This window comes from Typha angustifolia, chromosome 8, assembly GCF_048772165.1.
Source record: "Typha angustifolia cultivar Huaian chromosome 8, ASM4877216v1, whole genome shotgun sequence".
NCBI classification, from domain to species: domain Eukaryota; kingdom Viridiplantae; phylum Streptophyta; class Magnoliopsida; order Poales; family Typhaceae; genus Typha; species Typha angustifolia.
In genome coordinates, this window is record NC_133246.1 from 10,421,808 (window position 1) to 10,447,656 (window position 25,849).

Below are 25,849 nucleotides of genomic sequence, written 5' to 3' on the forward strand. Positions count from 1 at the left end.
TGAATTTTTTTTATCTTTTGCAACGACATCACTTGGCGCTCTGGTGTGTCCGATTATGAATATTTAGATGCACTCCTCTCGAAGATCATGTAGAAGACCACTATTAGCGCATATCAAGAGGAGTTCGAGAGAATAAGTAATCATTGCCACTCTCTGTGGACCGATCAACAACTCTAGAGCATGTTCATCATCGAGCTGTTAGGAGACATGTGAGGGCTTTTAAGCCCTCAAACCTTGAAGGAAGCTTTTGAGGATGTGGTGCTGATGGAGGACATGCAGCGTGCGATAAGGTTCCACCTCAAACTAAGTTGGTCAAGCTGAGACAATCACTACCTAGCTTAGCTTGCCATGGTGACAAGAAATGCAACCAACCTGTCATGGGCTACTACTACAACAATGCCCGCTCGGGCAACCCTAAGGGCATCCTCTGTTGTGAAGTATGCATTGAGGGGTCCTAGCCAAGCTCTCGCACAAGTCCAGGTGGAGAGTGATGAGCCAAAGTACTTTGCTTTCACTACAATAGTAAGTTTACACCTAGTCATCGATGTGCCAAACCGACCGACTTAGTGATATTGATAGATGGTATGGTGGAGGTCGAGGAGGACTTTGCAGCTGAGGCCAAGCCTGAGGAGGTAACAAAGGAGGAGCCCATGGAGGAAGTCATGGCGGAGATCTCCCTTTATGCCTAGCCTAGGACAACCACAACGAAAATCTTATGGATGAATGGTGTTGTCAAGAAGATGACAGTGCAAATCTTGATCGACATTGGGTCCTCACAAAAGATAGGGCTCGAGTCAAAACCCACTGATGGGTTCGACATGATGATTAGTGATGGCACGACATTGTAAGCAGACACCATTTGTAGTGGTGTGGAATTGAGCCGACGCCTTTTGCGATGATGTGGAATTGAAAGTGCAGGGTTAGTCCTTCACCTTAGATATTTACCCACTAGCATTATGGGGTGCAAACGTTATCTTGGGAACAAAGTGGCTCCATAGTCTGGGGCTCGTGACATTCGATATTTCGAACCTCATGTTTACTTTTCGAAGAAATTGGCGACAGGTGTTCCTAGATGGCAACCATCTGCATGGCTTGGTGTTGTGCCGTTGCTTATGCAGATAGCTCCTGCTAAACCTAAGCATCAACCACCTACAAGTATAGCTGTTGGCATGAAGAAATTATTACAGGGTCTCAGTAACCTTTTTGAGGAGCCGTGGGGTCTGCCACCCACCTACGGGCACGACCACTAGACTCAAATCATTCTGAGGGTTGAACCAGTGAATGTATGATTGTATTGATATATGTATGTTTAGAAAGAGGAGATTAATAAGTTGGTGGCCGAGATGCTTGAGCATGGCATTATCCAACTAAGTAGAAGTGCCTATTGATCACTAGTGCTGCTAGTTCATAAGGACATAAGTTGGTGGTTTTGCCTCTACTACCGAGTCCTAAACGCAATCACCATCAAAGAGCAGTATCTAATACATCAAGAAGCTGTTGGATGAGCTCATGAGGTTGGCTGATACAAATCAACTTGGGGTTGATCTAAATCACAAGTAGTTTTGCATAGTTAGGAGGGAATATTTGTCAAATATTCTCGTAATACCAAAAAATTATAAAACTAGTTGGAATAACTTCTTAACCTTCCAATCTATGTCTTTGTTATTTAGACCTTTTCCAGAGTCGGATGATATCTTGGTCTACTCTGGAAGGAAATCTAATGGTGGTGTTGTGATACGATTCGGACTTCACCGACATCGTCTCAAGTTTGAGTTTTAGGATAAGATTGAGTTTTAGGATAAGATTGAGTTTTAGGATAAGATTGAGTTTTAGGATAAGATTGTGTTTTAGGATAAGATTGTGTTTTAGGATAAGATTGAGTTGTTGGTTAGCCTATAAAAGTATGTGTAGGGCAACCAAAATTATTATTGAATGATTGAGAATTGAGTTTGCCTTGCCTCCTTCATCTTCTTCGCTCCCGTTCCCTCAATCTCCCCGGCGACGCCGCTTCTAATCTCCCTCGACAGGCCAATCACCCTAGTCCCTTAGGAGTGGCCCTCTTCTCCCCCTTCTTCCAATTTTATCCATCGCTATCCCTAACCTTTCCATCATCCATAACCCTTCCACCATCACTTTTACACCGGTGCCACCCCATCAACACCGGCCCTCCACAATCCACCATTACCTAGGATTTCGTGCCTTCATCCACGGAATCCAAAACAGAGTATCCTGACGTTCGTCCACTAAACGAACGATATTTCGAGATCCCCATCTCCGATTCGCCTGAAACTAGATCCGTTGGAAAGCTCTTTTCCGGGCCTACAACATATCAAAATTTCACAGCGATCCAACGGCGGGATATTTCGGGATCTGATCTCAAAGTTCCGTGCAAGATCGTATTAATCTTGAATCAGAGCCATAGCACCAAAAGAGGGTTCGTATCAATCTGGTATCAGAGCCTATAGCCGAGGAAGGATCGTAACAAGCTGGTATCAGAGCCACCGTTCCTCGGACAAGCGCTTCCAATGACGATCACTCGATCTAATAGGAATACGGAAGAACCTAGCGTTCTATCCATGTTGGGGTCTATTTCCAAACAGATTGCCATCAACAAGCAAATAATGATGGAGATGATGCAGGAAATACGGGCATGGACGAAACCTTTTTCAACAAGCAAGGCAATCACAAGACAGCATTGGGAACCCTCCACAACATACCCAACATCCTCCACGGCCTCCCCGTTCATCACAAAAATAGGGGAGAGTTCGGCTATCCGGCAAGATCGAGATTCTACACCTCGACCCATGGTCAGCCGCAACGAACTGCCACCGGCTACAATGAGATCCTCAACCATTGTAGCAGCCCTCGGAACCTCCACATCTTCCCATGCACCGGAGACCTCGTCGACAAACCGCGAAGTGCTGGCTACCCCACACCTGGTCGCTGGATATCCCTCATCAGGAATCCTCATCAGTGGTGAAGGAGATGATCCGAAATCGCGAATTTCGACACTTGGGCCGCCTTTCACTAGCTCCCTTTGCAACCATAGTGAGTCGGCAACTAAGAAGAAATCGCATATGGCCTCCAGCGATCTTCTACCATTCTCCTCGGTCAATCGACAGTCGACCACGACAGCTTCATCACCAGCGATGACGTTGCAGCTCCCTGCCAAGCTACCACTCAAAGGAGAAGGCCACGATCTTCCACCCATGGCAGCTGAAAGTGCAGATGTGGCTGGACATCGAGGAGAAGAAGTTGAGGAGCAACATCACGCGGAGGACACGATGGCCAAAATCTCCCTCCACGCCTATTCGGGGACAGCTGCGCCAAAGACATTGCGGGTGAACGGAGTAGTCAAGAAGACCACAGTGAGAATCTTGATTGACACCGGGTCCACCCACAACTTCATTGACAAGAGGCTCCTTAGGAAGATTGGGCTCGAGTCGGAACCCACGGAAGGGTTCGATGTGACGATTGGAGATGGCACCACCTTGCGAGCAGATTCTATTTGTGGAGGTGCAGAATTGAAGGTGCAAGGCCAAACTTTCACATTGGATCTTTATCCATTGGCCTTGCAAGGTGCCGATATTGTTTTAGGGACCCAATGGCTTCGGAGCTTGGGGCCCGTGACCTTTGATTTTACAAGCCTCACATTGACTTTTTGGAGAGATGATCAGAGAGTGTTGTTGGATGGAAGTAAACCGCTGCTTGAACTTCCAAAAGAAAGGGGGCTCGCTTCTTTCTCGGCACCCACTTTTCCTTTCTTTTCAGATCTACGGAGAGCCAGTGCAGAGGATAGTGATCTGGTCCGACTCATGGAGGAGTTGAGAGAGAACCCCTCAAGCAACCCCGAGCACGAGGAGCGCAATGGGTTAGTACTAGAGCACGGGCGAATCAAGGTACCCCGAAACGAAGAGCTACGGAGGCTATTGATGTCACACTTCCATGATACTCCTATAGCAGGTCATGAAGGGGTATTACGTACTTACAAGCGGCTGGCCCAAAACTGTACTTGGACTGGGATGAAGACGGACGTGAAGAAGTATGTGCGTGAATGTCAAATCTGCCAACGAACCAAATCAGAGGCACTCAAGCCTAGCGGGCTACTGCAACCACTACCGATACCAGAGCGTATTTGGGAGGATATCTCCATGGACTTCATCGAGGGGCTGCCGGAAGTTCGAGGACAATCGGTGGTGTTTGTTGTGGTGGATAGATTGAGCAAGTATGCACATTTCATAACATTGTCTCACCCGTTTTCAGCAAAAAGGGTTGCTGAAATTTTTGTTCGGGAAGTGGCACGCTTGCATGGGATGCCTAGGACGATCGTGTCAGACCGGGATCGCATCTTCATAAGTGAGTTTTGGTCCGAGTTCTTCAGATTGCAAGGGACTCAAATCAATCTTAGTTCAGCATATCACCCCGAGACGGATGGCCAAACCGAGGTGGTGAATCGTGGACTAGAGCAATACTTGCGATGCTTTGTGGCGGATCGACCAAAGGATTGGGTCAAATTTCTTCCCTGGGCTGAGTGGTCATACAATACCGCTCATCACTCAAGCATTGGCATGACCCCATTTGAGGCGGTTTATGGGCGCACTCCCCCTGTCTTGCGTGCCTACGATAGACTCGCGACGACGGATAGGACTGAGCTTGACTTGGAGCTTGCTGATCGAGATGAAACATTGAGACGGCTCAAGACTCACCTAGCCACAGCACAAAACCGCATGAAGCAAACGCATGACAAAGGCAGACGTGAGCGAGAATTTGAGGTGGATCAATTGGTGTTCGTTCGAGCTCAACCGTATCGACAATCCACATTGAGGCCAATTTTGAACCAAAAGTTGGGATACAAGTACTATGGTCCGTACCGAGTGCTACAACGAATCGGTCCAGTAGCTTACCGATTGGACCTACCTGAAGGAACCAGGATACATCCCGTCTTCCATGTCTCGGCATTGAAGGCCCAGATCGGGCCTAACCATGTAGTGGGTTCGACCTTACCCGAACCAATGGAGGAAGATGGCTCCACTGAGCCGGTTCGAGTCCTAAGTCGTAGGAGAAGACGCCAAGGATCCAGATTAGAGACTGAAGTGCTGATTGAGTGGTTGGGCAAACCTACTGACGAGTCTACATGGGAGCTAGAGGCAGACATCATGGATCGCTTCCCAAATTTCAAACCTTGAGGACAAGGTTGCGGAAGCGTGGTGGATTGATACGATTCGGACTTCACCGACATCGTCTCAAGTTTGAGTTTTAGGATAAGATTGAGTTTTAGGATAAGATTGAGTTTTAGGATAAGATTGAGTTTTAGGATAAGATTGTGTTTTAGGATAAGATTGTGTTTTAGGATAAGATTGAGTTGTTGGTTAGCCTATAAAAGTATGTGTAGGGCAACCAAAATTATTATTGAATGATTGAGAATTGAGTTTGCCTTGCCTCCTTCATCTTCTTCGCTCCCGTTCCCTCAATCTCCCCGGCGACGCCGCTTCTAATCTCCCTCGACAGGCCAATCACCCTAGTCCCTTAGGAGTGGCCCTCTTCTCCCCCTTCTTCCAATTTTATCCATCGCTATCCCTAACCTTTCCATCATCCATAACCCTTCCACCATCACTTTTACACCGGTGCCACCCCATCAACACCGGCCCTCCACAATCCACCATTACCTAGGATTTCGTGCCTTCATCCACGGAATCCAAAACAGAGTATCCTGACGTTCGTCCACTAAACGAACGATATTTCGAGATCCCCATCTCCGATTCGCCTGAAACTAGATCCGTTGGAAAGCTCTTTTCCGGGCCTACAACATATCAAAATTTCACAGCGATCCAACGGCGGGATATTTCGGGATCTGATCTCAAAGTTCCGTGCAAGATCGTATTAATCTTGAATCAGAGCCATAGCACCAAAAGAGGGTTCGTATCAATCTGGTATCAGAGCCTATAGCCGAGGAAGGATCGTAACATGTTGGTGGTGGGTGTGGTGGTGTTGGTGGTGGGTGTGGTGGTGATTGCAGCGATGTGGATCGGCTTATATATGGTGATGGAGATGGCATGGATAGTTGATGATGGTGATGATGAATAAGTAGATTAATACTTTAGAGGTTAAAAGAGGGGAGAAGTAGGCCAGCTCTACAGGACTATAGCGATCAGTGGACGAGGGAGATTAGAAAGTAAGACAAGACCATTCTGACAAGAGAGGCAGCGATAATTGACGAGAGTGAGGAAGGAGATGTTGAGGCCGATGGCCAAGTTGAAATATAGGGGCAATGCTACATTCATTGATTCCTTGATTCCTTGATTCCTTAATTGATTGATTAAAATTAGAGTTGCACTCCACTTATATATAGAGACAAATCCTAGACAAACTAAATAACTTAGCTAAACTACTCTTTCTTATCTTTCTAAGATTAGTTCTTCATTTGACCATAGATAGATTTTGAATATGAAGAAACTTTGGGTAAACAAATTCTAGATCATGATGTCATAGATCTTATTCAATTAGTTTTATATTATTTGGATGTCAGATGAATATCATTTGAATATTTTTCCAAAACTACACATAAATGGATTTAGCTAACTAAACAAGCCCAATGTCCCCATGATATGATTCAACTTGACCCATTTCACATCAATCTACCATGCTTCTGACCATCTTGTCGTCAAGGTGTCTATGGTGATTTCCAAACCTTCCGTTGTTGCCGAATCATTTTCTCCAAAATTCAAGTTGAGTCCAAGAGCGCAAGGCCTGTGGAGGAGGCTACGAGTCGGACAATTGTACCCCAATGTGGCCCATTTGTTGCTGCTCGACCAATTAGTCTAGAGCTAGGACTAAACTCACCCACACCCCAAGGTGGACTTGAGTTGGCTTAGGCCACACGTGCAAGCTCTGGTTATGGGGCTTTGGCGCATTGGGGATCAATGGAGGCGGCCGATTAGATTGGGTAAGACCTTGATAGGTAGCCACGACCAAAGGATTAGGTAGTTAAGGCATCGAATCCTCGAAATCTTTCAAATTTTAATGATTAGCATCTCGAGATGTGGTTCTTCTTAAGATGCGGTTTAACATATTTTGCCCATGGATCACCCTCCTCAAAGTGGTCGATTATGTGTGCAGTTAGAAACAGCTCACAATGGGCCAAATCTAGTGGTAGTGGCTGCTCCTCAGTTTGTGGCTAGTTAGCCGGTGGTGGTACTTGTTAGTCAAAATAGGTTGCAAAGTGTGGTGGCGCTCCAAGGTTTGTTGCTGGTGAGGGATTTGCCATTAAGGGAATGCTTGATTCGGGTTGGTGGCGCCACTTTGTCAGGTCGGCATGGCGTTAAGGTGGGAATAGCCAGCTGGGGTGGGTTCAAGTGGGGCCCTGGGAAGTCGATGCATATAGCATTGCCAACATCTAAGTCATGTTGGCTTTGGCCTATGATATCTTCACGAGGTATTCCATTGGATCGTGGGGACATGGTGGAGATGTAGTTCTAAATAGTGCGGTTTAGTTCATCTCTGTGGTTCGCTTAGTTGGTTTTGAAGATTCCCCAATTTGTCTCAACACCATGGATCTCATCATGGCCATGTTTATCCGAGAAAGGGTGGCTTTAATACCAAATTGTTACAAATTGATTTGGAATCCATTCGAATCATAAGTAGTTTTGCACAGTCAAGGGAAAATATTTGTCAAATATTCTCTTGATATTAAAAATTATAAAATCGTTTGGAATAGCATAGTAACCTATATCTTTATTGTTCAGATCTTTATAGATTTAGATGATATCTGGCTCAAATTTTATATTTATTTGCCGCTTTGCTCTCCCACTATAACCGACTTGGAAAGCCGACGATGGCGTTGGTGGTCGATGTGGTAGTAATTGCAGTGTGGATCGGCTTATAAATGGTGATGGAGATGGTGTGGATGGTTGATGATAATGGTGATGAATAAGTCGATTGATACTTCAGAGATGAAGAGGAGGGAGAAGTAGATCGGCCCTATGGGACTAGGGGGATCGATAGGCGATGGTTATTAGAAGCAAGATGAGACCGTTTGAGAAGAGAGGTAGTTGACGAGAGGGAGGAGGGAGGTTGAGGCTGACAACCAAGTTGAGAGATAGAGGCAATATATATTCCTTCATTCCTTGATTAATTGATTGATTGATTAAAATTAGGGTTGCACTCTATATATAGAGAGAGAGACTAATCCTAGACAAACCAAGTAACTTAGCTAAATCAGTCTTCCTTATCCCTCTTGGATTATTTTTTGTTTCGCTGCATATAGACTCCAAATATGAAGAAATTTTGAATATCAAAGCCTAGATCATGATATTACCAATCTTATCCAATTGGTTTTATATTATTTAGATGTCAGATGAATATCTTTTGAATATTTTTTTGAAATTGTCTAAACTGAATTTAGCTAATTAAATAAATTCTAACCAACTAAGGACTCTCATTATATTCTAATACACAATATAATAAGTTCATGACTTTAACATCTACTTAAATATTCTTTAGGTCAATTTCATCCTGTTCATTTTTGTACTTAGTAATATGCTTTCAATTGGCAACGTTAGTTAATATTCTAGGAGTATTTATTATGATCTTTCATAATTTATAATCTATAGCTTGTATATATATTCTAATTCTAGCATTGCAATAATTAAAATTAGAACCGCTAAATAAGATTGGTCTATTGGTTGATTGACCTTCGGTAAAAGACGTTTCTAATATAGTTATCATGATCTACTCTAATACAGTTAAGCATAAAATTATAGATATTACTCTAATACCAATTATCAACCCGACTAATTAACCTAATAATAAAAATTTCAAAGCTTCATGCAAATTAAAAGAATATAAATAAATAACTTTATATGAAAAGTTAAATGAGATAAGTAAAGAAAAAAGAGAGAATGAAACAATAAAATTTATAGTGGTTTAGCTAATGCTTACATTCACTCATTAAGGTTTCTTCATTGAGAATTTACTATGTATTAACACATACACCAATCTTTATATAAGAGGCTTTCCTCATAATCTTTTCTCTCAAAAAAACTAGGCTTTGGGTCAAAAAGTTTACCGACTTCTTTTAAAAAATTTACCCAATTTCTCACCCACAAACTAGGAAGATTTTTTTTATTTTCTTCATAAATAAAATCAAAATCACAAATACACCCAAGATATGTAATCACTCTCAAAGAATTTGAGAGTGAAAGAAAATGTTTCAAGTGGGAATTAACTTCTTGTTTTCTCCAATGTAGGCTGAACTAGATTGTTCTCTTTTGTATATTTTTTTAATTATTCTTTAAAACTCTAATTTCAACATGAGGTATGAACCTTCCTTTATAGCTTGAGAAATCTCTTTCCCATTTGAAATAGTTTAAAGCAACGAAAACTATCTTGCAAAGCATTTAATATGTGCAGATTCTAGTGAGATTTTTTATATGATTTGCAATACTTTTTGGACAAACAAAATAATCGAATTGGACTTTGTAGTCAAAATATAAGTTGTAGATATTTTAGTTTTCTTTCTAACTTCACATGAATTATAAGAAAAAGATATTTAATATAAAAGTTATAACTAATAAAGAAAACCTATGTCTAAATATGTTAGCTTAAAAAATAGCTACTGATAGTCAATTTGTAGACCCTATTACATATTGATAATGTTCAAATTTTAAATATATTTGTGTATTAAAATTATATAATATTAAGTGTACTTTCATATATAAAATATTATATTTATCATATCACTATATAGAAAGTTATAAATAAAAAATCTGGCAAATGTTGAAGAATCATTTATGAGAAATATAATTTTGTGATATCTAAATTGTGACACTAGTTTGAAAAATAAGACATGAGAATTAAAAATCATATATAATAAAAATATATAGATAAATGAGTCTTATTTTCAAATCAAAATGAATGACATTGATATCGCATACTAATTAAAAATTATGCTCAAAATGCTAGCACATGGTCAGAATTAATTTAACTTTTATACTAAATAGAAAATATTTCTCAATTAATAATTACTGTTTTAACTTGTTTGGTATCGTCAAAATAATATATCTAACTCATTTGTTTATTATCATCAAAATTTAATAATAAACTACTAAAACCATAGAACTAATAATGTGTGAGCATAATGATATTTGATTGAAAGTAAGATATGAACATGACTAAATAAGAATTTTATCAAAATCATATCTATTATATTTTTATTATTATTGTGGTACTTACGAGCCTACATCAAAATACTTATTATATATTTATATTACTCTTAGATTATCTTAGATTTTTTTTTTTTGTTGTTGACTTTGATATTGTAGAAGAGGTGACAATAGATTTGGATTGACTGAAGGGTCATGTGAGAATTAACTAGAGTTTTATCAACATAGGAGACATATGTATTCTGTATTTTAAAAAGTTATAATTAAAGTGTGATTATTTCATATCCCCAGTGTATTATAACTACTACTTTATTGACACCAGTGTATTTAAGTAAAGAAAAATAAGTTAAATAAGTAATATTTGGTTTAATTTGTCTTTTTACCCATAATTATTGTTAAAGTTTTGTCTGGAGAGTTAATCACTTACAATGTGAAAAGCATTTTTAAATAATCAACAACACAACGAGACAATAATGCAACATTTGTAGAATCTAAATCTTGCCAATGGTGGTTGTAATTTTTGATAGAATTAATTTGTAGGAATAAGTAATATTTTATTATTTACTGATTATGATTATATGTAAAACTTAACTGGTATTGATAAATTTTGATGTTTAGCATTTTGAATATCTTAAATATGGTAAGCATTTTCTTTTCTTTCTGTAATCTGATAAGTTTAAGAAAATAATAAGTCCTGGCGCCCTCCCCCCCGGCAACGTCTACTCCTAACCTGACGCACTCGCCGAAGGTTACAAGAACCGACGGCTGCATTGATGGCGGTCAAATGTTGAAAAAAAAAATGAAAAATGAAAGAAAAGCTGCCGTCCACGTAACTCCTGGACGACCAGCGCGTAATGACACGTGTGGTAGTTTGTTCTTGTAAAATCGATCATTCCCAGTTCTCTCTCTCTCGCTCTCTCTCTCTCTCTCTCCTTTTTCCTTTTATACAGCTCGGCATTTGAGCTCCTTGTATGATCTCCTCGTCCGTATCGGCCTCACGCCTCATCCTCGCTCGATCGTTCGCCACCCCTCCCAAGGTGATCTCTTGAGTCAACTCTGCTCTGATTTCTGGCTCTCTTAGATCTTGCAATTAAATCAGCATTTCTTTCTTCTCTCCGGGTTTAGAATTTGGAGCGCACTGCTTTGCCAAAGGGGTCATTTTTCCGGTAACTGAACCGGAGTGATTCGACTCCAATTTAGGATTAGATTTGTCTTGAGGAATCTGCTGTTATTTAAGCCCACTGTTCTATCTTGGGTTGTCGAGAACGTTACTTAGTAGACTTGACTGGATTGTACTGATTTTGGTAAGAGTGGTGGGAGACTGAAGTTGGAATGCTTGATCAATCAGCTTGACTTACGAATATGGAGAGGTTGAGATCGAAGCACCATATGTGATCATTTAGAGATAATCCCCTTTCTTGATTATTTGCCCAAATTTGACGGAAGATGTGAAGGAAAAAAAAAGAAAAGAGAGAGAGAGAGAGAGCATATATTAAGAACTTCTTTTGTTTTACTCTGGTAGATTCAATTTTATGTACTTCATTATGGATAATCTTATTTTCTCTTTTCTTGCTGAGAAAAATTGACATAACTGATTCAGTGGGGCTTCTTCCCTTAACGAGAAATTAATGTTTCTCATTTTGATCAAGGCTATGTCGAATATACTAGACCATGTTAATTGTTCTAACTTGAAATAAAATTGCTAGTTTCAGATTAATTTGTTCTTGAATTTGGGAGTCGATATCCTGGTCACTCTTTAGTCAGTCCAGACTCCAAATATATTAAGAAGCCTCATAATAAAGTTGTGTATGCTAGAACAGTTGCTGTTGGTTCATTTCAATGTTTACACATGAAAGCTGTCATGGAAAGAGGTGAAAAATGATATCTTGTGACTTCCCTTATTAAATTGTTGAGGTTGAAAGGTGAAGTCATGTAGTAATTTATTTAGTAGAAGGCGTAGATTTATTGGAAATGGTACCAAGACTTTTTACATTGGATTGTTGTGAAGAGTATACTTTATATGCATTGCGAAACTGCTATATAGAGTTTGAGAATGTGTGAGGTTGCTCTTTTCCTCTCCTTTGCCTAATAGAGTAGTCGATTGGAAGAGCATGTGTCAAATATACATGGTCTCATTTGACTTACCTCAAGAATTGATGTGGGGAGGTATCCATCGCTGTTCATATTTCAAACTAGATTTCTTGTTTCAGGGCAGATAAATCCTAGTAACTCTGGAAGGATGGAAAGCGAAACATTAACAATTTTAGAGTCTTAGCTTGTTAAGTTTATGTCAATACACCTGATTTGATGTTTTACAGACTTAAATGAATGACTTGGAGATGTAGTATTAATTATTGTGGGTTATTTTCGGAATATTTCATCATATTAACACTTGACCTTGCTTCAAATGTAATCTTTCAATTGAGAAATGCATATTCATTCAAAGTTAATTTTCTTTTTGAAAAGAATTTGTTAATAACAAATGAAGTGGAACCTATTCTAGTTGGAACTGGAAGACCAATTTAGTCATGAAGAGAAAGTACCTCAAATTTGAAAGAGCAAAATGGTTGGTAGAAATGTTTTGGCCTTGATCTTGTCTTGTATTCTGTGCAGTGAGATCATTTTCCTCTTAGGGTGGCTCTTCAATTTTGGAATGTTCTGTTCCTATATGAGGCTATAGTTGATGAAATGAATTCTATTATGTCTAATCTGACATGAGAGTGGTCAACTTGCTCTTCAATGCAAAGCTTGTGCCACAATGATTAAGGTTTACCCTTGGAAAGATGGTGTTGAATTTTTGTAGTGTATTAAAAGGTGGCCGCGGATTGTGGGCAGTCACCCGCCGTCTAGTGCCTAGGCGAAAGGCGGGCGCTAAGACGGTCTAACAATTTAATATATAAAAAATAAAAAATAATTGTATATATATATATATATTAATATAGTATTTATAAAATTTTAAAAGTGCAATTCACAACCATAAAAATAATAGATTATAAATTTATAATTCACAAATATGTATACATATTTCATTAACATCCTAATAATAAGAGAATATGAAGACAATTTATTCCTTTTACCTTTTTAACTTGGACGCTTGTTGGAAAAGATATATATGCAGTAGAATAAAGTTTATGTTGTTTTTTGTCGATAGATAAAGTATAAAATGTGATCCAATTAATAGATAGTCTCAAACAGTGGAGCTATGACATACTAGATTTGATAAGGAAATGTTGTCCAATGGTTTCAGGATGGCAGAACTAGACTCTTATATTTAGCATAAGTTTTCTAACATTAAAGTGGTCATTTATTGTATGGTTTATCTATCAACTTTGGAACTGATATGAAGTTACGAGAAGAATCCATGAAGTTGTTATGTACTTATGTCCAAAATTTCTGCATGAAAAATATGAGTGGTAAAATGATTTGAAAATTTCAAGAGAGATAAGGTTCCTAGTGTGACTAGGTTTAGATAGATATGGAAAATCAAAGTCAAATCCAAGTCAAAGTTCAAATCTGAGTAAAACTTGGAAAGCCTAATCCAACTAGGTTTAGAAAATCAAATCATATCTAAGTTAAAATTTAAAATTCCTTGAGTTTTCACTTTGATGGATGTCTCAATCTCTGCATTTGGTTTTCTTAAATAAAAATGAGAAATATTACTGATTCATACTAGGACAAACCACCAAAGAAAATTCTAAGTCTAAATTCAATTCTGAACTTTTCTTTACTGACGTACATGTGTCCTTCGAATGCCACTTAAGTTTATTTAAGTGAATCTGTTTTAGTATTCTGACATCTTTGACCTTGTCCAGACAAGATTCTGAAAATTGCTTGCTGTATTTATTTTTCTTTAAACTTTTGCTTGATTTCTTTACACGATCTAATCTTGTATAAGCAACATAACTTGATCATACATAAATCTTAATTTGTACATCATAAATATTTACTGTTTTATGTGAACGAATTTGTCATTATAAAATTTGTACTACTAATTTGTCAAGTTTGTCAGATTTGATTCTGAGAAAGTCATACCACAGTGACAAAGTTTCAAAAAGTATAAAATGTGGAGAAGGGATGAGCTATCATACTAGCACGCGAACTACAAGTTGAAGGTTAATGTATCTAAGGCTAAAATTACACTTAGACCCTGAACTATGACCCAATATCACTTAAACTCCTGAAGAGAAAAATGTGACAGTAACACCCCCTGAACTATCATAATCTCTATAGAGGCTTACGCCATTAATGGAAAACTTAATTTTACAAAATTGCTCTCTATTTACATACACAATTGGGCTATAGGAGAAGGGATGAGCTTGATAGAGATTGTCAGGGAGACAAATTGAGAGAGATTGAGAGAAAAAAAGAGAATTTGGAGGAAAAAATTTGACAGAGATTGAGAGTTTGAGAGAGTTCGAGAGGAAGGAGAGTAATGTCTATTAGAAGAAAATTTTGGGAGAAGAGAGCAGGAAGAGGATTAACAAAGATTAGGAGAAAAGTATAAATGCCTTATAATAAGTGCAACTCCAATGCAAATGAGGCAAAAAATTGCTCATGTGACACACATGTCAATTTCTGATGGTAAGCTAATAGAAAAGGCATAGTTCAAGGGGTTTAGGTATAATTAGCTTATTTGTGATAGTTAGTCAGCTCTACTGTTCAAATGTAGCAAAATTATAAAGGTCAGTAATAGTGTATATATTTGGTACTCTCAGTCTCAGTAGATACATCAGCGATCCAGAAAAAGTGTTGGGAGGCTAGCATTAGAGTGGTGGCATGCCTAAGTGGCACTCTCAAAATATCATATTGCTTTAAACCTATTAGCCACCTGCCTTGTAAGAGTATACTAGCAACTTTGAATTCAGTTCCATATCTATCAAACTCACTCTTTGTCCTCACCAGAGCTGTAATGTTCTGGAAATCAAAGAAGCAGGGCTATATTTCAAATTCTTTTACGAGTGAGGGTTTATTGCATTTGCATCAATGGGGGATGAGATAAACTTCTGTTCAATCAAGTTGGACTTGATATTCAGTTAAGCTCATCCTCAGCAAATGTCTCGATCATATCTTAGGAAATTAGCAGAACCATATTATCTCATTTTTGTAGAATCTAATAACTGTTGTAAAACTGTTCAGATAGTTATTTGTATACAGAAAATTAAAGACTTGCCAGACCTCAGCTCACTGTTCAGAAGACCTTGTCTTATCAAAAATTTGTTCCAACAATTCCTTGTTAACTTAGAAAGAAATAAATAGTCTTTCTTCTGTTTTTAACGAAAAGATATTGAGATTAAGCTTATGGTTTTGAAGACATCAAGTTAGGATTTTGTAGTTTTAAAACATCAGTCTTTTGTGGAATGGTTCAGGCAAAGAAACTAATGGAAGAGCTCTCCATCTGATGTCTGTTATTCTTTATAATGGATGTTGAAGTACTGTTTAGTTTCTTATATGTAATTGATTGTCCGTGAGAGTTGATTGGTACAGAAAAATCTATGTTAATATTCAAATGCTATCCTGCTTTATTGTATTTATGATCCATTTAAGCCTTGTAAGATCCTGAAGTATCTTGAAGTATTTCATATTTACATCATGACTAACAATTTATTTCATCAAAACAGATGCTGATACCTAAAATCTTTTCATTATCATTCTTGTCAGTATATAATGTAGTCTTTCTTGAAGACTACATGAGAGAAGATATTCTTTGTTATTTGTGGGTTTATTAAAAATATGTTTACATGGTAACGTATGGAATATATGCTTTTTGTCTATATATCATTCTGATATATTGTATCGTAGGGCATAGAGGGGACCTGCTTTCTTTTAGCAGCCACCTTTAGATAGTTTGGAACACCCTTGATCAAGCATATGACCGTAAGTCTGTTTATTAGAAAAACATTTGTGTCACTGTTTTGTAGAATTGTTGATTTTGTAATACTGACTTTGTAAAATATAATTTCCTATTACTAAGGTATCATGCTATTATTCCTGAGGAATTTTTTAAACCTTTGCATGATCATATTTGTTTGTGACATCATTCTTTCTTATTGCTGTTCTCTTTCACTATCTTCTGTAAGTCATACACATCCTACATGGGTAACAACTGCCAATTTTCTGGATATGTTTCAGATGGCTCACTCAGCACTTGATGAGATGACAGAATCTGGTTCTTTTAATCGTTCACCATCAATCTTTCGGAATTTTATCTCAAAAGACAAGGCATCCCAATTTCCTGCAGAATCCGGAAGATATCATCTCTACATATCATATGCATGTCCTTGGGCTTCCAGATGTCTTTCATATGTGAAGCTCAAAGGGCTGGATAAGGCGATCAGTTACACGGTGATTTTCTTTGTTGTAATCAGTCTCCTCTATCATTCATGGTTTACTAAACCTTTTTCCCGAATATATTATAGGCAGTCAAACCAATATGGGAAAGGACCAAGGAGACTGATCAGCATTTTGGATGGGTCTTTCCTTCTAACACAGAAGAACCAGGTGCTGAGCCTGATCCTCTAAATGGGGCCAAAAGTATCAGAGGACTTTATGAGCTGGCTAGTTCAAATTATTCTGGAAAGTTCACTGTTCCAGTGAGTATTATACTAATTTTGACATTAACATCAAATCTGTAATTTTTCTGATTTGTCTGACCAGGCTAACTTGCTTGTACTCTTATCTCACAGGTTCTATGGGATAAAAAGCTTAAAACAATCGTGAGCAATGAGAGTGCAGAGATAATTCGCATGTTCAATACTGAATTTAATGATATAGCGGAGAATGCTGATTTGGATCTGTACCCTCCTCACTTGCAAAAAATGATAGATGAGGTCAATGAGTGGGTATATGATCTAATAAACAATGGTGTTTACAAATGTGGTTTTGCTAAGAAGCAAGGCCCTTACGATGAGGTGATTATAAATTTTCCTGCTGGAGTAACTGGAAAAAAGTCATTGGACTTTTCATCTATATGCTAGAATAATGTTTTCTCATCTTTTAATGGGCCGTTTATTGCATCCTTCTTGAGTAGGCTGTGGCAAAGCTATATCAAGCCTTAGACAAATGTGAGGAAATTCTAGGGAAGCAACGCTTCATTTGCGGTAACGTATTGACAGAAGCAGATATCCGTCTTTTTGTAACTCTCATAAGGTTTGATGAGGTATGACTTTTTGAAGCTTCACACTTATCTTGTCACTTTTCATAGACTATGTTGTAAAATGTTGGATATGCTACTTTATGTGTTGTTCAAGTTAAAGTTAGGTTATCCAAGTAAAATGCAACTTCTGTAGGTTGAGAACCCAGACTAGGAATGATGATGAGTTTCTGCGACTAGACATTTTCTTTTCATTAATTAGAGTCCATGTGCTAAATGAGTTAGACAATGTGGGGCCAACCCTTCCCAAATATAAGGCCTGAATGAATTCCATCATCTGCACATGTCACTGCTACAATCTTACCATTCTACATCATCTTGCCATATATGCATAATATATTTACTGCAAGAAGGAAATGAACCTAAATCATAAGCATTGTAGTACAAAAGCTTTGCCACTAGAGTACCACCTTGGTGGTGTGAAACTAGCAAGTTGACATTATGTTCCAATAAACCTGTTCTCTGAATAACAGAATATATTCCTATAATCACAACTTTGAACTATGATCTCGAAATGTTTTTTGATGATATGATGGCACATAATTTCCTTTCACATATATTTTGTAGCAGTTAAATCAAATGATATTCATTCTGAACTTTAAGTCCTACAATTTTTTTCCATGCATTTATTGATGCAAAGTTGTTTAGTTTCATAAAATGGTGCTATGAGATTTAATGGGTAATGAACCTTCTGACAGGTCTACGCTGTTCATTTCAAGTGCAACAAAAAGCTCTTGCATGAATATCCAAACTTGTTCAACTACACTAAAGACATATACCAGATTCCAGGCATGAGCTGCACTGTGAATATGGAGCATATCAAGAAGCACTATTATGGAAGTCATCCTTCTATAAATCCTTATGGCATCATCCCAATTGGTCCTAATATAGATTACTCCTCCCCCCATGATAGAGACAGGTTTGGACCGTAATAATATTTGAGCTATGTATCGGTTCGCTCACCACTGCCGAAATGTTGCCTGTTTGTTTGGTTCTCTGGACATCCTCAAGCGTCATGAACTTCATGCCGTCTTAACAGAATGCTAGAAGGTAGTGTTGGATATCTCAGTTAGCCAAGGTCATGATTCCATATGTTATATGTATTATGTGATTCTCTGAAAGGTCGCCATAAAAATTGTTTGGTAAATAATAAGAAAACTTGTGTTTTTTGTATAATTGACATCTATTTATTGTAAACTTGTCATACATTAGTTTGGTGGAAACAAATTCATAAGATCAAATTAGGGAAGGCAGAGAGAAATTGATAAGTTTCATGGAAGTAAATCTAGAATGATCAAATTCGGAAAGGCAAAGACAATTAATTCATGCACCCGTATGAAAGAAAGCTTAGGGGAAATTTGTATCTATTGAGTGTATACAAACATCTTTCCTAAAAAGTGATGGAGATCCAAAATTGTGCATGAGAACGCTGAAGAATTGTATACTTTACATGCACGAAATGAATTGACAGGAGTGACTTTCACTCTCTTCGAGAAAACAATGTGGCTTTCACTCTTAATCTCCAAGATAGCTCTTTCTAATATAATTTTTTTTTCCTAACATATCATTGCAACAAAGCTAATGGCTAATCTAGTTTACTCAATAAGAACATTATACAACCTATTAGACATTGAGGATAACTTGAATAAATTTTAGATTTATCATGTATGCACCAACATGCAAAATCTAGAGAATCCCTACATAATTATTCAAGTGAAATACCATAATTAGAATAGATAAGTATTCAATGTGACAAAAAATAAATAAAAAAATTCAGAATTTATTTTTAATTTTTTGAAAAAAAAATAAGAAGCATACCCGAAAGGAAACAAATCAAAAGATGAAATGTCAAAAACTGTCGCAATCAAAAGAGATGTTAATTATAGGTCACAAAATTTGGAGTACAACAAAGGGCTAGATGATTAAAAAAGCAATAAGTTGGTTTTGAATAGAGGAGTAAACGATAAGATGGGTGAGGCTTTGAGGGCTACAAGTGGCAATTCTCAAGTTCATAGGTATCATCTTACCTCTTCATCCTTGGATCTAACATCTTTTCTCTTTTGTTGACGAGGAAAGCTAGACTAGGAAATTTTCACGGCATTAGTCCCTCCAAGAGTGCTCCCACAATCACTCAATGCAATAAGAAAAGATCCTAACTAAATATATCAGTACATCTTACAAAAGGTAATGGATGATCTGGAGCGCTATCCAGAGTTGGAGAGCCGAGGTGATTTGCTGCTAAACCGCGGATGTATTTGGATGCCCGCAAATGATGGGTTGCAGTAGAAATTATTGGAGCACTTTTACCAAATTCCATAGGCTGGTCATCAGGGTGTCTTGAGGACTTATAAGAAGATACCTCAGAGTTGCACGTGGCCAGAATTGAGGCGAGATGTGAGAAGTTTTGTCCGTACTTGCGAAGTCTGTCAAAGGGCTAAGGCAACCACATTGAAACCGGTTGGATTACTTCAGCCTTTACCTATACCGGACTGTGTTTAGGAAGACATTTCTATGAATTTTATAAAAGGTCTTTTGCTGGTACGTGGTAATTCCGTTATCTTTATGGTGGTTGATGGATTGAGCAAATATGCACACTTTTCGGCATTGTCACATCCATTTTCAGCCAAGTCAGTAGCTAAAATTTTTGTGAGAGATTGCTTGATTACATGGCATGTCATGCATAATTATCTCATATCATGATCGTGTATATATAAGCGACTTTTGGACTGAGTTTTTTATATTACAGGGGACTTGATTGAACTTTAGTTCAGTCTACCATCCACAAATGGATGGTCAAATCAAGGTAGTCAATCGAGGCATTGAGCAATACTTGAGGTGCTTTGTTGGAGAGATGCCGAGATGATGGTTGGAGTTCTTACCATGGGCGGAGTGGTCTTACAACACCGCCTACCATAGCAACATTGGTATGACTCTATTTGAGGTGGTGTATAGACGCTCGGCTCTGACATTACACGTTTATGACCCAATGGCATCTGCAAATCGGATAGAGGTGGACTTAGCTTTGATGGATAGAGATGCCACATTAAGGAGGTTGCATACCCATCTTAAACTTGCTCAAAACCACATGAAGTAAGTTAATGATCGCAGTCATAGGGAGCAAAAGTTTGACATTGGCAGTTGGGTGTTTGTAAGGGTGCAACCATATTGATAGGTGACCTTGCATCTGATACGAAACCAGAAGTTAGCACATCGCTACTTCGGTCCATTTCGAGTGATAGAGCATATTGGTCCAGTTGCATATTGTTTGGAGCTGCCGGAGGGATTGAGAGTGTATCCTGTCTTCCATGTTTTATTGCTGAGGGAGTGGATTGGAGATCATAAGATCGTCGGATTAGTTCTACCGAAGCCATTGGAGGAGACAGAGATCGTAGAGCTAGTTTGTGTACTCGCTAGGCGTTGACGATGATATGGTACCAGATTAGAGATAGAGATTATAGTCGAGTGGCTTGGCAAGCCATCCAATGAGATGACCTGGGAGTTGGAGACTGATATTTTAGAGTGTTTCCCCGACTTTTCACCTTGAGGACAAGGTGGGGGAAGCGTGGTGGGCTAATATATTTGGTTAGAATCTTTTCTTATTGTATTAGTTGTTTATTTTCATTAAAATAAAATTTCTTTTAGTCGCATTTGAATATGGGAGAGGTCACGTTTTGCGAACAGATGCATCAGATTCGCAAAAATAGAGAATGCAAAATGTGTGTTCGAACGCCTACTTCGCATTCGCACATATAGAGAATGTCTTTTGTGCGTTCGAACATGATCGAGCGCGTTTGAACGCGATTAGCTAAAATCTTATAGAATTAGGGTTAATAATTATATTTTGGCTTATTGGCTAGCCTCTATAAAGGTGTGGATGGTAGCCAAAATTATTATGCTGTTGGATTATTGATTTCTTTCCTCCTATCTTCTCTCTATTATTTCTACCTTAATCTCCCTCCTCCCTCTTCACCAACCTATCACCTCTACCATTGGCAAGGTCTTTCCTAACTTCTAATCTCCCTCGTCTGTCGAGTCCTCCCTCTTCATTGGGATTTTGACCACTTCTTCCCCTTCGTCTTAATCACTTAAATAACATCACTCATCTACCCTCATCTCTATTATCATCCATAATCCTAACATCCACTCCACTCATCACCACCACTATCATCCGCAATATATCATGTTTTCATCCTACTTGTAGTTCGAATCTACAAAGTACGTAAATACAAAACATGTAGATCAAGGTGAATATTTTCCCTCAATTGTGAGGACTGCTTCCTACAATAAATCTAGATCTTGAAGGAATCGTTTCGTAATCCTATCATTGGTATCAGAGCCTATCAAATTGGTACCGTAGCCCTATTAGAGCGCCATTATCTTCCCTAAGACCTTGCTTAACAAAATCAAGGGTTCAATGAGGGACTTTTGGTGGGGTTTTCAGTCGAGTAGCTCCCATATCTATATCAGAAGCTAAAATCAGGTTTGTTGACCCATCGTGTATGAGGGTGTCACGAGCGCTCTCCTGAGCTCACCAACTAAAGCCTCGTGCTCAAGCTAGCTCGAAGGCTAGTGCGCAACCCTACGAGCTCTTGGGCTCAACTTCTCAAAGCTAGATACTTTCGTAGATCTTTCTTAGACTTGGGCTGCTATCTTGAAGCTACGCAAGGTTTTGAAGGATAATATATCTTGGTCTATAGGGATGATAAACTATCAAAAATTTGAAGGATCGTGGTTCCCCTATACTGAGCTATCGAATCTCTCTCTCCCTAGCCATATTTGTATGGTTCATGATCTCCTAAGAGGCTCTAAATGGAACTCTACCCTGATCAGAAGCTTATTTCCTCCTGAGGTAGCTAGATGTATTCTTAGTAAATGCATGGGTCCGGCCACCACAAGCTTGCTGGATAAGGTGATGTTCTGGATACCTACCTCTTTAGGTATTCTCACTAATTATCCTATTCCAACTACCACTACAGGATTGTGAGGATTTTTGGGACTGATCGGATATTATCGCCGCTTTATTACCAGGTGTAGTAAGATCGTTGCTCCTCTCACTTCTTTGTTAAAGAAAGACTCTTTTAGATGAACGGATGAAGCCATTACAGCTTTTAAAAAAACTTAAAACAGCAATGACGATGGCTGCTATTCTAGCACTATCAAACTTCACCAAAGATTTTATTGTAGAATGTGACGCATCGGAAGTTGGCATAGGAGCTATACTAATGCAAGGAGGACGTTCCATAGCCTTTCTTAGTAAGGTTTTATCACAAAACTTTCAACAATTATCGACTTACGAGAGAGAGATGTTGGCATTCTATATGGGGTGACAAAGTGGAGGCCTTATTTGATCGGTAGGCGATTTATTATCCGAACTGATCAAAGGAGCCTTCCATACTTTATGGGACAGCATATACACACTCCTAATACAGTAAAAATGGATCACAAAATTGCTGGGGTATGATTATGAAATTCAATACAAGAAAGGAACGGAAAATAGAACGGCGGATGCATTATCACACCAACCCGATACTGCCGAGCTTGCAGCCTATTCTTCTCCTACCTTTCCCTTCCTTGACGAGCTGAGATATGCATGTACATCTAACCCAAATATTTTGAGATTGTTACAGGAGGTGTTGGATAATCCGGAGCGCTATCTAGAGTTGGAGAATCGAGGCGGTTTGCTGCTGGACCGCGGATGGATTCGGGTGCCCGCAAATGATAGATTGCGGTAGAAAGTTAGTGCACTTCCACCAAACTCCAAAGGCTGATTATGAGGGTGTCTTGAGGATTTATAAGAAGATATCTTAGAGTTGCATGTGGCTAGGATTGAAGTGAGATATGAGGAGTTTTGTCCGTGCTTGCGAAGTCTGTCAAAGGGCTAAGGCAACCACATTGAAATCGGTCGGATTACTACAGCCTTTACCTATACCGGATCATGTTTAGGAAGACATTTCTATAGATTTCGTAGAGGGTCTTCTGCTGGTACGTGGCTATTCAGTTATTTTTGTGGTCATTGACAGGATGAGCAAGTATGCGCACTTTTTGATATTGTCACATCCATTTTCAGCCAAGAACTCAGTTTCGTAATTTTCTGACTACCGGAGAATATTTGGTAAATATTTTCCCATGGTTAGGCGAACTGATTCCTATAATAAATCCAGATCTTGAATGAATCATTCCGTAGCCTATCTTTTGGTACCGTAACCCATCAAATAGTTATATAAAATATAAATATAAATGTATGATTATTATCAATAAGACTACATATATTAATCTAATAAGTAATAAATAAACTATAAATAAATTTATAGGCAATATTTATAATTATAATTAATAAATTATTATACAAAAAATACTTAGTAAAATTATATCAGTGAGTGTAAATTATAAAAATAATTAATTATCTAAATAAACTAATTTACCTAACATTAGAAAATAATTATATAATTAACATAAAAGAAAAAAAAATAACAATAATCCTCTTTGCTATAGTGCTGAGCTGAGCCTAGCACTGCTGCACCAAGAGGAGGAGGAACCGAGAATGGAGAAGAAGAAGAAAGGAAGAAGAAAAGAAAGAAAGAAAGAAAGAAAAGAAGGAAAAAGAAGAGAAGAGAAAGAGGAGAGAAAGGAGGTGCGGACCCAGGCCGACGGGGAGGGCACCGGCCTCTGCTGGCCAGCCAGTGGCTCCGACAAGCTCGAGCTCGGGTGTGAGAGAGAGAGAGAGAGGAGAGAGAGAGAGAGAGAGAGAGAGAGAGAGAGAGAATATGGAGGGAGGGAAAGGAGCTCACCGACACTTGAGGAGGTGGCGGCGGTGGTTTCCAAGACGGTGGCGGCAGCGGTAGGCCGGCCTCAGTGATATATATATGGGGAGAAAGAGAGGCAGTGGAGGGGAAAAGGGCGGCAATGCTAGGGCCCGCCGTAGCAAGCTGGTTGCAGCCGGTTGGCTGCGGTAGCGACGGTGGGCACGTGGCGCCTCACCATGCAAGCTGCCTCATACAGCTAGCCGCACGAGCACGAGGCCGGCCACACTCGTGCCCAAAAATAAAATTTTTATTTATTTTTTATTATTTTTTATTTTTTAATTTTTTAAGGTTGGGTTCTTACACTCCTCGACTTAATCCAATTCCAAACCTAGGGCTAGGTCTGAACGAAATTAAGCTTGATATAGGACATGTGCTATTCTAATCGGAGGCCATTCCTGATCTGCTAGTCCTCCCATCTCTTGCAACTTCTCCTCCATGATCTCTACACATGTATAGGTGTCCAAGAGGGTCATCAGATTCATGGCTCTCACCTCGGCTCGGATTTCAGGTTTGAGTCCCCCAATGAAAGCAGAGCATAGCTGCAAGTCAGACCATTCTCTAGTTCGATTACTGATTCGGTCAAACTCAGCCTTGTATGCTTGCATCGTGGTTTTCTGCTGGAGTTGGTATAGTGCCTCCTCGAAGTTCTTGTAATGGGTTGGACCAAATTGCCTACATATGGCATCAACAAACTCAACCCAGGTCTGAAATGGTTCGGTATTATTGGCTGCCCAAAACCAATCACACTCCTCATCTTGTAAGTGGAACAATGCAAGATGGACTTGTTGGTGCACCGAGGTCGCTTGGTAGTCAAATAGCTACTCAACTCGATGCAACCAATTCAGCAGATCTCCACTTGAAAAAGTAGCAAATTCAAGTCGCAAAGTGCGAACTTGAACTTCGGGGATATAGTTTTCATCTCGACCCACTTGAGCCCAAGGCTAGTTATGCGCTCTATACCCTTGAACCGGTGGAACTCTTTGGTATGGGTTCCATTGGCCCTCTAGCCCATGGATCTTCTTCTTCTTGTTCGATGTTGAATCATGTAACTTGTGGCTCAATTCGCACGACTGGTTTAGTAGAGCGAACCCAAGACTGAACTAGTTCATTAAGAACCCTAGGCATTGTATATGGCTCATAGGCTGCACAATAAGATGAACCAAGTGCATCTTGGGCTGGGCCTTGGGGAGTGCGCCCTAGGTCTTGGTCTACATAAAATCCTAGGGGCTCCTAAGCATTTGTTGTAGTCATCGCTGCTGCTGGTGCAAATGTGGAAGGAGATCCTTGACGACCAGAAATAAGGACAAACATCATTTTGAGTTTCCTTTCTAATCATGCATCTCTTTCCTTCTCTCTCACATCATGCACTTGCAAAAGGAAGGCCAACCACTTAGGTGGTGCTAGTGGTGGTGGTGCTACCGAAGGTGATGCCACCATAGTCAGAGTTGCTTGATCTCTTGATGGTGTTGACATTAGGGGAGAGGTGTCTTCAGTACCTGATGATTCAAATGTGCGGGGAACTTCATATACTACTGTCCTTGTTGCTCTAGATCTGGTTTGTGCCATACAAACGTTTCAAGGAAGGAAGGGCTCAGATACCAATTGTAGCAGCCCAAATCCTAGAAAAGTGTGGTAATTCTCTCGTTTAGGGTTGAGAGAGGGTGGCCATGACCTGGTGGAGAAGTGGTGGACGATTGCAATGGAGGTGTAGAGGGAAATTTTGGAGGTGTTGGAGG

At 39.1% G+C, this 25,849-nt stretch overlaps 1 protein-coding gene across 1 annotated transcript; it reads left to right on the top strand.

Moving 5' to 3' along the window:
* The first annotated feature begins 11,035 nt into the window (after positions 1-11,035).
* LOC140765990 (uncharacterized) lies at positions 11,036-18,533 on the top strand. The gene is made up of 6 exons (XM_073105354.1): positions 11,036-11,197; positions 16,290-16,502; positions 16,577-16,750; positions 16,844-17,068; positions 17,188-17,316; positions 18,009-18,533. Exons 1-6 carry the CDS (start codon positions 11,132-11,134, stop codon positions 18,240-18,242), a joined length of 1,041 nt encoding a protein of 346 aa, XP_072961455.1. The 5' UTR covers positions 11,036-11,131; the 3' UTR covers positions 18,243-18,533.
* Positions 18,534-25,849: the final 7,316 nt, after the last annotated feature.